This window comes from Microcebus murinus, chromosome 13 (genome assembly GCF_040939455.1).
Source record: "Microcebus murinus isolate Inina chromosome 13, M.murinus_Inina_mat1.0, whole genome shotgun sequence".
Taxonomy (NCBI): Eukaryota; Metazoa; Chordata; class Mammalia; order Primates; family Cheirogaleidae; genus Microcebus; species Microcebus murinus.
In genome coordinates, this window is record NC_134116.1 from 10,632,762 (window position 1) to 10,646,794 (window position 14,033).

Here is a 14,033-nt window from a genome sequence, read left to right on the forward strand (position 1 = left end):
AATCCAACATGATTAGTGTGTGTGTTAGTGGCTTGGCCTGTCATAACAAAATACCAGACTGGGTGGCTTAAACACCACAAATTAATTTTATCACAGTTCTGGAGGCTGGAAGTCCAAGATGAAGGTGTCAGCAGGTTTAGCTTCCTCTGAGGCCTCTCTCCTTGGTGTGTGGACAGCCGCCTTCTTCCTGTGAGCTCACGTGGTCTTTCCTTCCTGCAAACACATGAAATCTTGTGCTTGGTGTCTCTTTGTGTGTCCGAGTTTCCTGTGCCTATGAAGACAACTGTCACATTGAGTTAGGGCCCACCTTACGAGCCACCTGTCTCTTCTTTAGAGGCCCTATTTCAAATATATTCACATGTTGAAGTATTGGGGATTAGAATATCAACATACGAATTTGGGGGGTACCCAATTCAACCCATAACAATGTAATTATAAAATGGGGAAATGTGGATGCACAGAAAACAATGTGGATAGACAGCGGGAAGATGGATCTCTATAAGCCAAAAAGGAAGGCCAGAAACAGATCCCTCCCTCAAGCCCTCAGAGGAACTAACTCTGCCAACACATTGATTTTGGACTTCTAGCCCCAGAAATGTGAGACAATAAACGTGTGGTGTTTAAGCCACCAAGTCAGCAGTGCTTTGCTATGGTAGCCCTAGCAGACTAGTACGATGAGCAATACCTTGCAATTTTGGAATGAAACAAGCACATTCCATATTGTTTGCTCAAGAAAAGAATACATTTTGACTCTTATATGAAGACACTTTTTGTGTGCCTCAGATGTTCTAGAGGATTAGAGAACAGGAAGCGATAAAAAGGAATTATACAGGAGATGAGAGAACTCGGCCAAGAGGATTTAAAGGATAGTAATTATGTGGAAAGAATAATAACGAAGAAAGGGTATTAACATTGCAGATCATCTTTAATTGTAAAATAAAGTTATTTTTATAAGTTTTATGAAAATCCTTTTGAAAGAATTTAGAACCATAATCCATTTGCAATGCTATTGTGTGTGCTATGTCCAATTAATCATTGTTCAATAATGGGAAGACTGTAGACCTAAATCTAAAAACCCTTCATCTCAGGAAACTGCAGTTAGTGAATTGTTCCTTTGAAAAATCCAGCCACTCCCACTCTCTGTACTTTCTGCTCAATATTGCTGAGAATCTAAAACTGTTCTAAAAAAATCCATTTAAAGAGAAAAAAGTTAAAAAAAAAAAAACTCTTGCCAAATAAACTTTCTATTTCTAAAAACATTTCTTCCATTTGGAAATTCATTTGCTCCATCATTTCTACACTGATTTTATGACTATTCCTGTGGTTTTGAAAGGAAACAGACTAATAGTTTTATATAACAGTTTTACTTAATTTCTGGAAAGCTTTCAAATTCCCAGCCTTAATACTTACAAAAAAAAATGGTTTCCATCTCTCTTCATTTCTATTATTCTTTCCACAGAGAGATATATAACTTTTAAAAGGATAGAGAAATTTCCATCAGGAAAGACATAACATTTATTAGAAATCATGAGCTCCACCAATCAGCACACACACACACAAAAGCAAATGTAAGCATATAATTGGAGAAACTCCATATGTAAAATCTTGAGAGTTTTAGAGATTAAAGGAGCCCAGTTGCTCTCCAGATTTAGCAGGTGGATGTCATTTCTGATGCTGTAGACTGTGGGCCCAGGCCATAGGGGGACTGAGAAATGAGAATGGATTCAGTGACCAATTAGGAACACCAGCCATGAATGAAAGAGTAGTCGGTGGCTATCTCAATCATAGTTCTTTAACATGATAGTTCAACAAATAAATTTAGCACACAAATAAACTTGAAGAATAGAGAAGTAGCTTCCCCAAGTTCACAAGAAAGCCAGCAGTAGAAGCCAGGACATCTGACTTTCTGCCTGGGTTGGCCCATTGTTTTTCTGTACTCTTTTTTTTTTTTTTTTTTTTGAGACAGAGTCTCGCTTTGTTGCCCAGGCTAGAGTGAGTGCCGTGGCGTCAGCCTAGCTCACAGCAACCTCAAACTCCTGGGCTCGAGTGATCCTTCTGCCTCAGCCTCCCGGGTAGCTGGGACTACAGGCATGCGCCACCATGCCCGGCTAATTTTTTTTTATATATATATCAGTTGGCCAATTAATTTCTTTCTATTTATAGTAGAGACGGGGTCTCGCTCTTGCTCAGGCTGGTTTTGAACTCCTGACCTTGAGCAATCCGCCCGCCTCGGCCTCCCAAGAGCTAGGATTACAGGCGTGAGCCACAGCGCCCGGCCTGTACTCTTTTTTAAAAATAAATTTTATTTTGTATATTTAAGGTATACAACATGATTTTACAAGATACGTTGTCTTAGTCCCATTTCTGTTGCTATTGACAGAATACTACAGACTGGGAAAATCATTAAAAAAAGAAATTTATTTCTTACAGCTCTAGAGGCTGGGAAGTCCACGGTCAAAAGGCAGCCCTGGTGCGGGTCTTCTTGCTGCACCATAGCAGGGCTGAAGGCACCACATCTTGCAAGAGGGCAAGAGCATGGCTGCAGCTCAGATCTCTCCTCCTTTTCTTATGAAGCTACCAGTCCCATTGTGGGGACCCTACTCTGATGACTTTATTTAACCCTAAGTATCTCCCAAAGGCCTTACCTCCAATCAACATATGAATTTGATATCAAGTTTCCAACACATGAAATTTGGGGGACAGACCATAGCATGTATATACATACATACACACACATATATATATATATATATATATATATATATATATATATATATATGAAAATGGTTACTATAGTGGGACAAATTAATGCCTGCATCATTTAACAGTTACCCATTCCCACTACCTGCAACCTCCCCACCTTGGCAAATGCAGCCATAATCTACTCATTTAGCAAAAATCCTGAATACAATCTACTATTATTAATTATAGTCCTCGTGTTCTACATTAGATCCTTCAACTTGTTCATTTTACATGTTTGCTACTTTGCATTCTTTGACCTACATCTCTCCATTCCCCCTGCCCCACACCTTAGATATCACTGTTTTATTATCTCTATATACTGGACCCTTTTTTTAGTATCCACATAGAATTGATATCATACAATATTTTTCTTTCTGTGTCTGCCTTATTTCACTTAGCATAATGTCCTCGTGGTCTATCCATGTTGTGGTAAATGGCAGATCTCCTCCTTTTTAAAGGTTGAATAATATTTCATACACACACACACACACACACACACACACACATATATATATATAAAACATATATGTAACAGTTTCTTTTTCCATTTGGCCATTGATGGATATCTAGGTTGTTTCCCTATCTTGGTTTTTGTGAATAATACTTTTTCTTTTCACTAAAACTTTATTCTGTAAGTGGAATAGCTGACATTCTCTTAATTATGACTTTCTCATTACTAGTTTGACTCCAGAGAGTTATAAATGATTTCCCCACTTTTATTATAAAATACTTGCTGTAGTAGGGAGCAATTTATAAAAATAAACGTGATGAACGTCTGTAACTCCATATTCTTTTTCCTTTATACTTTTCCTACTACGAAGTGTGTTCTGCCTCCTTTTCTCCTAAGTGTTTTCTCTTAAATTTTCACTCAGTCAACAAACATTTGCTAAAGACCCATTTCATGAGTTTTCTATTGTTGCCTTAACAAACTGCCACAAACTCAGCAGCTTAAAACATCACAAATGTATTGTTTTATAGTTCTATGGGTCACAAGTTTGACACAGATATTACCCAGCTAATACCTAGATGTCTGCAAGCTCCGTTCCTTTCCGGAGGATTTAGGAGAAGTCTAGAGAAGAGCTAGGAAAAGATCTTGAAGACTGCCAGCAGAATTCAGTTTCTTGCTGTTTTAGATCCCAGGTCCCTGTTTTTTGGCTGGCTGTCAGCTGAGGATCCTTCCCAGCTTCTAGAAGCCACCACATGCGTTGTCTTGCAGCTCCCTTCCTGCATCTTCCAAGTCGGCAGTGGTGTAGAGTCCCTCATGCACCACGTCTGTCTCCCTCACACACACTTTGCCTGCTTCTTCCCACTTAAGGGCTCATGTGATTGGATTCTTCCCACTTAGATAATGCAGGGTAATATCATTATTTCATTGTTGGCCGATAAGCAATCTTTAATTCCTTTTGCCATAAGATATGCCTAGGTTCTGGGGATTAACATGAGGACTCATTTTTTGGAGGGGGACATCATTTTCCCTACTACACCTACAGTAGCCCGGGCATTGTGCTGGATATGGGTGATACGAGAAGGATTAATAGATGTGGCTCATAACCTGTGATGTGCATATTCATCTATAGAAGTAAACAAGTTAAATAAACACTAGCCTGGAGCCTTTACAAGTATTAAGAAAGCAAAGAGGAAACCTGGGCAACATAGTGAGACCCCATCTTTACAAAAAAATTTAAAAATTAGCCAGGCGAGATGGTGCACATCTATAGTCTCAGGCTGAGGCAGGAGGATCGCTGGAGCCAAGGAGCTTGAGGCTGCAGTAAGCTGTGATGCTGCTGCTGCACTCTAGCCCGGGTGACAGAGCAAGACCCTGTCTCAAAAACAAAACAAACAAACAAAAAGAAAGGATAGAGGGAAGGGAACAATCTCCAAAGTAAGTATGGAGAGTGTTATCACAAATGTATAGATGTAGAAAGGCGAAAGGAGATACAGAGAAACTAAGTTTCCTCAGTATTAAACAGATTATTTCCCAAGCAAAGAATAAAATCCATGCTGAACATTTATTTAATTCATAGCTTTTGAGCAGCCTTATTGTGTATACATATATGTTACTACCGCTACAATATAACTGTTAACTATCATTATTACTGGCTACTAATTTTGAGTGCTTGGTTTGTGCAAGGCATTCAGTCAAGTTTTTAAGATGACCTATCTCATTATATCTTCACAATGTCTCTGTGTGTTGGTGCAAGTGGCAGAAACCTAACAAAGACTGACTTAAAAAAGACTATTCATTGGTTCATATAATTAAAAAATACAGAGCTAAACAACGATGTATATTATTCATTAGACAGATGATAGATTAGACAGACATATATGTTGAGATATATTGATGCATAGAAATACTGAGAGAGATTAGACACAGGTATGGATATATAAATAGATCTTTCTAGTTCTCTCTAGTTACAGCTGCAACTCTAGCTTGGAAGTCTCTTTCTTCCTATGTCTGAGTTCTGCTTCTCTCTTTCTTGATTTATTTTCGCAGCAGAAACAGGTCTCAATCTCTCAGTTTAGAAATTGCAGGAGGATTTTCCTCATTCCCAACAATATCTGCAGAGGCTCCTCTCTGAGGTGTTGGCTTAACTTGGGTGCCCACACCTGAGCAGTCACTGTAGCGAGAGAATGGAATTCTCTGGTCAGTTAGGCTAACCCGGGGCCTTCCTGCCGGCGGGAGGGGGTTAGATTAGCCCCACCTGAATTGCACTCATGGAGTCGGGAGGACTGCTCCCCACCACAAAATCTGGGTGCTTTTCCCAGAAGGGGTAATAGATGTTTAGTACACTAAGCGACAGCTGCCTGCTACACTGTATGTCTTTGTCACCAGTGAGACCAAGGAAACCCACCTGAATTTCCCTGCAGGTCTCCTCGGGTAAGTGGCTGAGTAAAGCCCAAACCAGCCTTGTGTTTTTGTGGTGGTTGTTGTTAATAAGAATAACGTACTGCAAACCATCCTCGTTGTAAGCACTGTAGTGCTGCCTACTTTAGACAGTAAAACCTGGTGTCTTGGAAAATCTAACCATTTTGATCAAATATCCCAAAAAGCCACTGCATCCTTTCTGTAAAGTCATGTTTAGTGTTGTATTTAGACTAGGAAATGTATGCTTAATCATTCATAAATATTTAGCAAATGCAGATAAGCAAAAAGAAAGTACGGAAGACTGCAATCTACCACCAAGGGGAAAATAATATTTTATACCATGAATAGGGTTTCAGATCACTAAATATGTTTTCATAGCATTGTTTAATGTCTGCGTAATAGTACAGTATATTAGTATAACATAAATTACCTATGTGTTTTACCAATTATAGAATATTTTTTATCTTCATTTTTTTGCTACCATGAATATCTACACACATACTTATTTCCATGCACTTCTTGTTTCCTTAAAATTAACTCCTTGAATTCGAATGGAGAGGTCAAATGGCATGCAAAAGCTTAATCTTTTGACATTTAGTGCCAAAAACTCAGAAAGTTTATAACTACAAAGATTCTCACCAGCAGTGTACTATACTGCTCATTTTCTTACTCTTTTGTGAACATAGAGTATTATAACTGATATTTCTTTTTCATAAGTAAAATGTTCCACATTATTATTTTTTCAATTCTTTAAATACTAGTGTTTGAACTTTTTACATGGTCCTTTTATTTCTTTTGTACTTTGCTTTTAATGTCTGGTTCTTTGTTCAATATATAATCTCTCTCTCTATCTCTCTCCGTCTTTCTGTTTCTTTCGTTATCACTCGTGCGCATTCTCATTTTCCTGAATCTTTATTTCCTGTAGGAAACACAGAATTTTAAGAATGCTGTTTTAGTTACAGGAAGTAGAATGACTGATGTATCATAAATGCCAAGTGGAGGGACCCTAGGAGCCCAGCTTCTCGACACATTAGCTTATATTGTATTACCTCTAGGAAACATGTACTTCAAGAACTACTTTTTGCTTTTCTTCATATTTTCTCAGCTTTAATAGGTCTTCTGACTATCCAGATATTTTTTGGAAAAAAAAATGTAATCTGCAGAAAGATAGCAGATATCTAAACTATTGTAAGAATGAATACTTTTGTCATTATTAAGAATATTCTAGGCCTTTAAATAAGGCTTCTAGGTCTCCCAATTAAGAGTTATAACTGAGTGTTAAATACTATTATTTTTCAAAAAAAATAAGAACAATTTTCCAATATTGTATCTTTATCATTTTAAACTCATTCTTTTGACTATTTAGTGAGTGTTATTGAACTTCTTTGCATTGTGTTAAAATTTTATAGCGTCCTGTGTCTTCAATAATAGATGTAAACCAATGATCGCAGAGGGCAGTGACCGAGAAGAAAAACAGAGAAATAATCCAAGGTGCCACCAAATAAAACGATTCATAATTGTGCCACTGTACTTGGCCCTATAACTGTGGGAATACATAACATGCTGCCTGAGACATTGTGTTTAGCAACTGACATGCCAGGGTCTGAACTAAATGACTATTTTCTATTACTCAGTGGACAGTACTGTGACCGTAACTATATCCAGTGAAATTGTGCGATTCTAGTTAGTGGTAACCTCTTCCAACGGACCTACACCCCATCACCCAAAACTCTACCTACCTGCTCTCCAGGATGTCACTACTGCCAAACTTTTTGTCATTCTTTTTTGAAAATTGCTCTCATTTATTACTTTATTTTCATTTGAATGTTTAGTTCAAACTTTAGAACTACTGGAAGTCCGTTCAATTCAAATCTGAAAAATAAAGGTGACAAATTAGTCTAGCTGATATTCTTCTGGTTAAATTTTAATTTTGACTCTAAAACATATGATTTTCTTTTCTGGTCTATAAACTGCTCTAGTATATTTGCTTTAAAAGAGCGCTGCTTTCCTTTAGTGTCAGAATATCATCAACATTAAGTTTTAGCAATTGCTTTGGGTAAAAATTTTTTGATTAAAATCTTAACCTTTTACTTTAACATTTAATGTTTCAAAAAATGGTGAATCGAATTAAGAAAATATTTCCCCTTAACTTCTTGAAAATAAGACATATTTTTCAAGCGAGGGTCTATTTATGGGGTGTTCACATGCCTTGAAGCCATTACCTTGTCCCACATACGCATGCGGACACAGACTTTGGGACAGTTGTGTATGTGTTCTGTCATTACACAGAAAGTCTGGTTTTCTTTTTAAAAAGAAAAGCAGGAAATGTTGTTTGTACTCTGAATACATTGGCGGCTCAAAGCATTAGCAATACTGTTTCTTCAATTACACTTATGGTTTGAGAGATCGCAGCCACAGCATTATTTATATAGTTTCCTGTTTTCAAGGATACTTCCTTTGCAGAATTGTAGTTACCAAGGATTTCCAATTTAAAAACGACTGTGGGCAAAATGCTAAACAATGACACTGATTTACAATATGTGAGCCCCACGGTGCCATTTCACAAAGAAAAATAACAAAAATAAATAGAAATAGAGCATAATAGGTAATGTTCTCAACCAGGAACATACAGTTTTCTTTATGTGGACTCTTGGGAAATGATGTGAATAAAACCACTGCTGAGCTAGCCAGCACTCGACATGCAGTTACAGAAACATCCACGAGAAAGATCCAATTATTTTACACCCTCTTGTAATGTAGATTCATACGGAACACTTAAATTATTCTGAGTTCTTAAATGTACTTCATGAAATTCCTTAAGCACCCTTCCCATATGAGAGTAATAGAACCTGAAAAATGAAAGTATTTTTGCAATAATGGTTGGTTCATCGTGATGAAGGGAAAGGAGTTGCGATTCTTATTCCTTTCCCAAGTGACTCTTACTGTCTCCACTGGAAGTCCTGGGACTTGGTAACTTCTCAGAATAGGGAAGAGGGACGAGAGTGACTCTATCCTGACAATGTCCACTCCCTTGAACCCTGCTTTGTTCTGATGCTTGGTGCAGACGCAAATTCACGTGGCTTTCCTGCAGGACATCCTATAAAGTCCAAGCATCTTCAGGGCAACCTCAAAGGATTCGTTAGGTTTGGGGCGGAAAATTAAATGATATAGTTGTTGAACATACATTTTCTTTGCCCATTATTTTTTTCTTTTCTATTTTCTTAGAATAAATGTTTCATAATTTTAAAAGTTACTGTAATTATTTTGGGGAAAATAATAACGTGAAATGTGATATTTAGCAGCGTGTGTTAGGTTTCTGTTTAGACTATACTCTCTCTGGCTGCAGACAGTCTTTGTTCTCCCGGTAAAATACTGGAAAACATTAGGAACATTGGTTGAGGAAATTGTCTGCTTAGCTTCAAGATATTTCAGATGCCCAATTTATTCCTCAACTTCACTTATGGTCTTAATGAATGAGTAAATGCTCTTATAACTTCTCTGCCATTTAAATGTGGGCTTTTGATTTTAATTTCATTTAGTATCATTTTTCAGTTTTAGAGCAATCTATATTCCATCTAATGTGCAGTTAACTTTCAGCTCTGAATGGCTTTTACATAATCAGGTCCGTATGGGCCTTTCTTAAGAGTACGTGTCAGTTTTCTTCCTGATATGTGTACTTGAATTACATTTTGCAGTTAGGCTATGGATAGGTGCTCTGTGGTCTAATACATTCGATTCATTGCAGCACTCTCTAACAACTCAAGGTAATAGTGCATTATTTCTTGGTACTTTTGCTCGTTAAACAAATATTTACTGTTCTTTTTTTAGATATACTTGTCTACATACTGCCAGGCATTGCATTTACCAGGATGGAATGGAGGAGTAGTCCTTACCCTCAACAATGTCAATAAAAGAAAAGTAATATAATTCCATTAATATTAGTTATATGTATTGATGCTAGCCTTTAATCATTATTACATATCTGATACATCTGTCCCTACTGCCCCCAAAAAACTACCAGTTTACAAATATATGCCTTAATTACTTAAAATTTTCCCTGGCCTTAAAAAGATATGATACAAATTATAAATATACAGATATTTAAAAGTCTACAGAATTCTTTCTGCAAATGGTCACTACTATTTAGAAAGATTTTTCTAGATTTCTTAGATTGATCTCTTATTTTGTATTGTTTTATCTACCCAGTTATAAAATAAACCTAGAAAAGTAGCAAATTCTCTAGAGGTTATTTATTTTATAACTTTTTACCTTTGGAAAAAATGTAGATACAATTTAAATCCCAATTATTTTCAAAATTTTTTATGTTATTTTTAAACAAATTCTAGATTATGTTCATGTGAAATCACTGTTGTAGCAAATATAACATGAAGAGTCATTAAAGTCGAAACACTGATTTCAAACACCATTTCCACAATACTAAATTAGGATTTACATGATGGCAAAAAATTGTTTTGATAATGAGTAAGTCATTGCATTTAAGTATGAGCGTGACTTCTGGTTCAAGCTGGCAAGCCGAAGCCAAAATTTTTACCTCCCATCTGTCTCTAAATCCTATTAAAATTGAAGTAAAAACTACAAAATAAGATACATTCATAGAAGCAATAAAACCTAGAAAGTAGCACACCATTAGAATGGCTACTTTAAACAAATGTATAAAAGAGAAAAAGTAGATTTCAGAGTTGTGAGTCTTCAGAGTGAACTCTAAAATAGACAGCAGAAGAGATGGGAACCGCTCTTCCAACAGGACTCTCTGGTGATCAGGATTTGTTTTCAGGAATTACAGAGAGCAAAGAACAAAATACACCAGAGATTACCTGATAGATTCAAGATTATTAGCAGACATCTGAGCTGCCTGGACACCCCAATTCCTACATATGTTATGGTGGTATTTCCCCAATAAAATCAGAAATCTTCTTTCTAAAGACACTGAATGAGCCACCTGAAATGGATGTGAGGAACCTCAGATTTAATCTTCTCATTCACTTCTGGTAGTGGTGGGAAGGGAGCTGCAATTTGTTTGCTTTTTCCCATTCACTAACCCAAAGGAGAACTCTGCCTCTTTGAGAGATGTGACAGGCATCACAGAGAAAAGGCAGTAAGAGAAAAATTATATGGAAGGGCCAGGATCCATCCAATAGAAGCTTTTTGAATGAAATAAGACAAAACAGAAAAGTGGAAGTGAGGGAAGGATTGATTATCAAAACGAGACTAGAGTAGAATAAAAACATGGTTTCAGATTGAAGGATTCAGCAGAAGAAGCTGTAAAGAAATTGCATCTTCCTGAAATTTTGGAATACAACAGATTATGGAATATTCAACATGATGTTACAGAACATTACAAGCCCAGGCCCTCAATGAAACGAGAATAATAACATCAGTGTGGTAGGCAGGATTGTGACTTCGGTGACCTCCTCTCCTGATGTTATGCCTGTAAATTTGTCACATTGCATGGCACCAAGGACTTTGCACACAGAATTAAGATTGCCAGTCAGCTGACTTTGAAATAAAGAGCTTGAGTGTCCTGGATTATCCAGATATTCCCAATGTAATCACAAAAGAAGTTAGAAGAGTCAGCCGGAATCAGTTAGAAGAACCTAAAAACCAGTTAGAAGTGTTGAGGCAAAAGGAGAGTTCAGAAAAGGAGAGATTGGAAGCATGAGAAGGACTCAACCCAATATTGCTGGATTTTAAGGTGGAGAAAGCAGATGTGAACCAGGGAATGCCGGTGACCTCTAGAAGAAGCTAGAATTTCAAACCAAGAGCCAATGAGAAAGTAGGGATATTGGTACTATAACCACATAGAACTGAATGCTATTAATCTCCTCGATGAGCTCACATAATGTTTTAGAGAGAATAAAAGGATGGTTGTTGGCCTGAGAGCCAAACCAGAAGTTGAGATGCAAGGACCACAGTGACCACCAGGATCAAGAAATGTCTATACAGGGATGCTGAGAGGCCCCATTGCCAGCCTCCTTCTCCCACTCTACTGTCAGAAAACTGGCAGCCTGGCCTTCCCCCTCCAGGACAGATCCTGGGTAGAATTTTCTAGGGAATCTGATCAGCCTGAAGACAGAATTTTAAGTTTCTCCATTTAAACACCTCGGGCATCTCATCCTACAGTTTAACACATCATCAACAGCTTAGATGCCCTGACTTGCAGCACTCCTTGTTATGTACAGGCAATCAAGAATGCATAGCCTTCCCATGTGAAAAACAAACAAACAAAGAAGAAAAATAAAGTAACAGAGAAAAGGAGCCCATTCAAGGAGGGAATGGAACACAACAAATGCAAGTACCACAATTATCTCAGAGAGATAAAAATACATATTGTAATCATGAAATGAGAACAGTCACTTCAAAAAGAGCAACATTCAGATGATGTAAAAGAGCTCTTGGAAATTAAAATAATCATAGGGAAAAAAACAAAATTCAATAAAATTATTACACACAGAAACCCACCAAATGGTCTGGAAAGCAGAGCAAAGGGCTGTAGTAATATGAAATAGGAGAGGGAAGAGAATTATAAGGGTTGGTTTTAAAGGTCCAACAACCAAATGTGGGAATAATGCTTGAATAAATCTGAAAGATGGCAATTCCTAAATTAGAATTCCATCCCCAGCCAAACAATCAATTAAATGGGAAGTAAATAAACACATTTTTAGGCACGCAGCATCTTGGAAATTCACCCTCATGAGTCTTTCCTACTGAAGATACTGAAGGGTTGTGGACTAAGACAAGGGAGGAGAGGGCAGTGCGCAGGATACAGGGAATAGGAATCCCAATCGCAGGGTGGCAGCTGTGCATCAGGCATGAAAGCAGCCAGTCCAGATGGGAAGAGCTCCAGGAGATATTTCGTCAGGAAAGTGAACTGATAGGACACCTGATGCAAGTGAAGCAGCTGACAGAGTATTTGGGGTTACATTAGTAAGTATATGGAAAATTACAAGATAAGTATTAGCTCTAGGAGAAACAATGTGGAATAGGAATACAAAACTGGAATTTACTATATGGCTAAATTAAGAATTGTATTTATGTCATCCTAATATCATAAAGAGAATACCAAATATCCAACTTACTGTTTATGGAGAATGGGTGCTGGTTTGGAGGGAAGTATATTTGCTGAAGGAAAGAGGAGAATGAATTTTTTTTTCTATATTTCCTAAGGGGAAGCTACAGATAATGCTAAAAGAAGAAAAATCAAGAAAAACATAAACAAGTTATTTTCAGAAATGGCACTAAATACAAAAGCAGCTAAAAGAGGTTCAAATATTTGCATTTCAGAAGGAAGAATTTGAGATGGGGGAGGTGGAGGAATTTATTTTTTCTTATTTTGTAAGATACCCTGTGGTATTATTTAATCTTTAATATGTGTGCATGTCATTCATAACTCAGAATAAAAACTGATTGAAAATATGGATGGGAGGGAAAAAAAAGAATATTAATTGTGCCAGTCAAAAAGAAGGATTAATTTATTGGCCTGAGTGAACTGCCTTATTTTTCTGAGATGATTTTAGTTATAAATCAGCAAACTAGTTTCTGAACAACTTTGGAAGAACTTCTTATTTAGATGACATTGTTAAACATATTCTGACTATTAAACATTCTAAAATGTTGATCTTAATGACTTTTATACTTATATTTTTATAACTTATTATAAATTATTTTATAATAAATTATAAATTATATTTTGTAACTTATTATAAATTATTTTTGTTGTAGAATATAGTATTGGAAAACATATACGTCAGTAAATGATTAGTGTACCAGTGAGGTATCTTATATGGAAAAAGAAAATATCATACAATAAAAATGTCAGAGCTGCAGATCTCATTAATTCAGTTTTTTTTCATATTCTATCTAGGCGAAGGTGAAGTTTACCTTTGAATGCCTAAGAAGAAATGAATATTGTAAGCATCATTATAAGGATATCTTGGTCATTTCTTTAAAAGAAACTGAAGACTGAAGTGTATATTATTTAAGAGATTCATTTTAATTAAAGAAATAGATATACTGAATTTATTCATGTAATAAATGCTCATTAATTATTTAGTTTAGGCATTCTGCTACATACTGGGAATCCAAAGCTGAAAATGTATAGTTTATGTTTGTAAGTTGACAAATAATTAAGGAAATTGACCTGAAAATGAGCAATTGTGATTAAAAGAAAAAAATAAACATTGCTCTATTGAAGAGTTACACAAAATGTACTTGTAGCCCAGGGGCGTGAATACACGTTTCACACAGGGAGTTTAATTTGGGCTAAGCTTGAAAGATAAATGAGAATTATTACATAGATGAGTTTATGGAGGAAATTTCAGGACAAAAAACAGCTTGACTAATGATATAGGCTTGAGTGTTCTGGGAAGAGACAGTGGTTCAGGATTGCTGGAGCATTGAGCACTGT

General features: G+C 36.5%; 1 protein-coding gene across 2 annotated transcripts in view; it reads left to right on the plus strand.

Moving 5' to 3' along the window:
- Positions 1-14,033, plus strand: part of NALF1 (NALCN channel auxiliary factor 1) — a 620,077-nt gene that overhangs the window by 599,298 nt on the left and 6,746 nt on the right. The window contains exon 3 of one of the 2 annotated variants that reach the window (XM_012751854.2): positions 13,491-13,536. The exons of the other annotated variant lie outside the window; for it this stretch is intronic. Coding sequence (XP_012607308.1) covers positions 13,491-13,513 — 23 coding nt within the window. The 3' untranslated portion in view covers positions 13,514-13,536. The remainder of the gene's footprint in view (positions 1-13,490; positions 13,537-14,033) is intronic. 2 annotated transcript variants of the gene reach the window in all.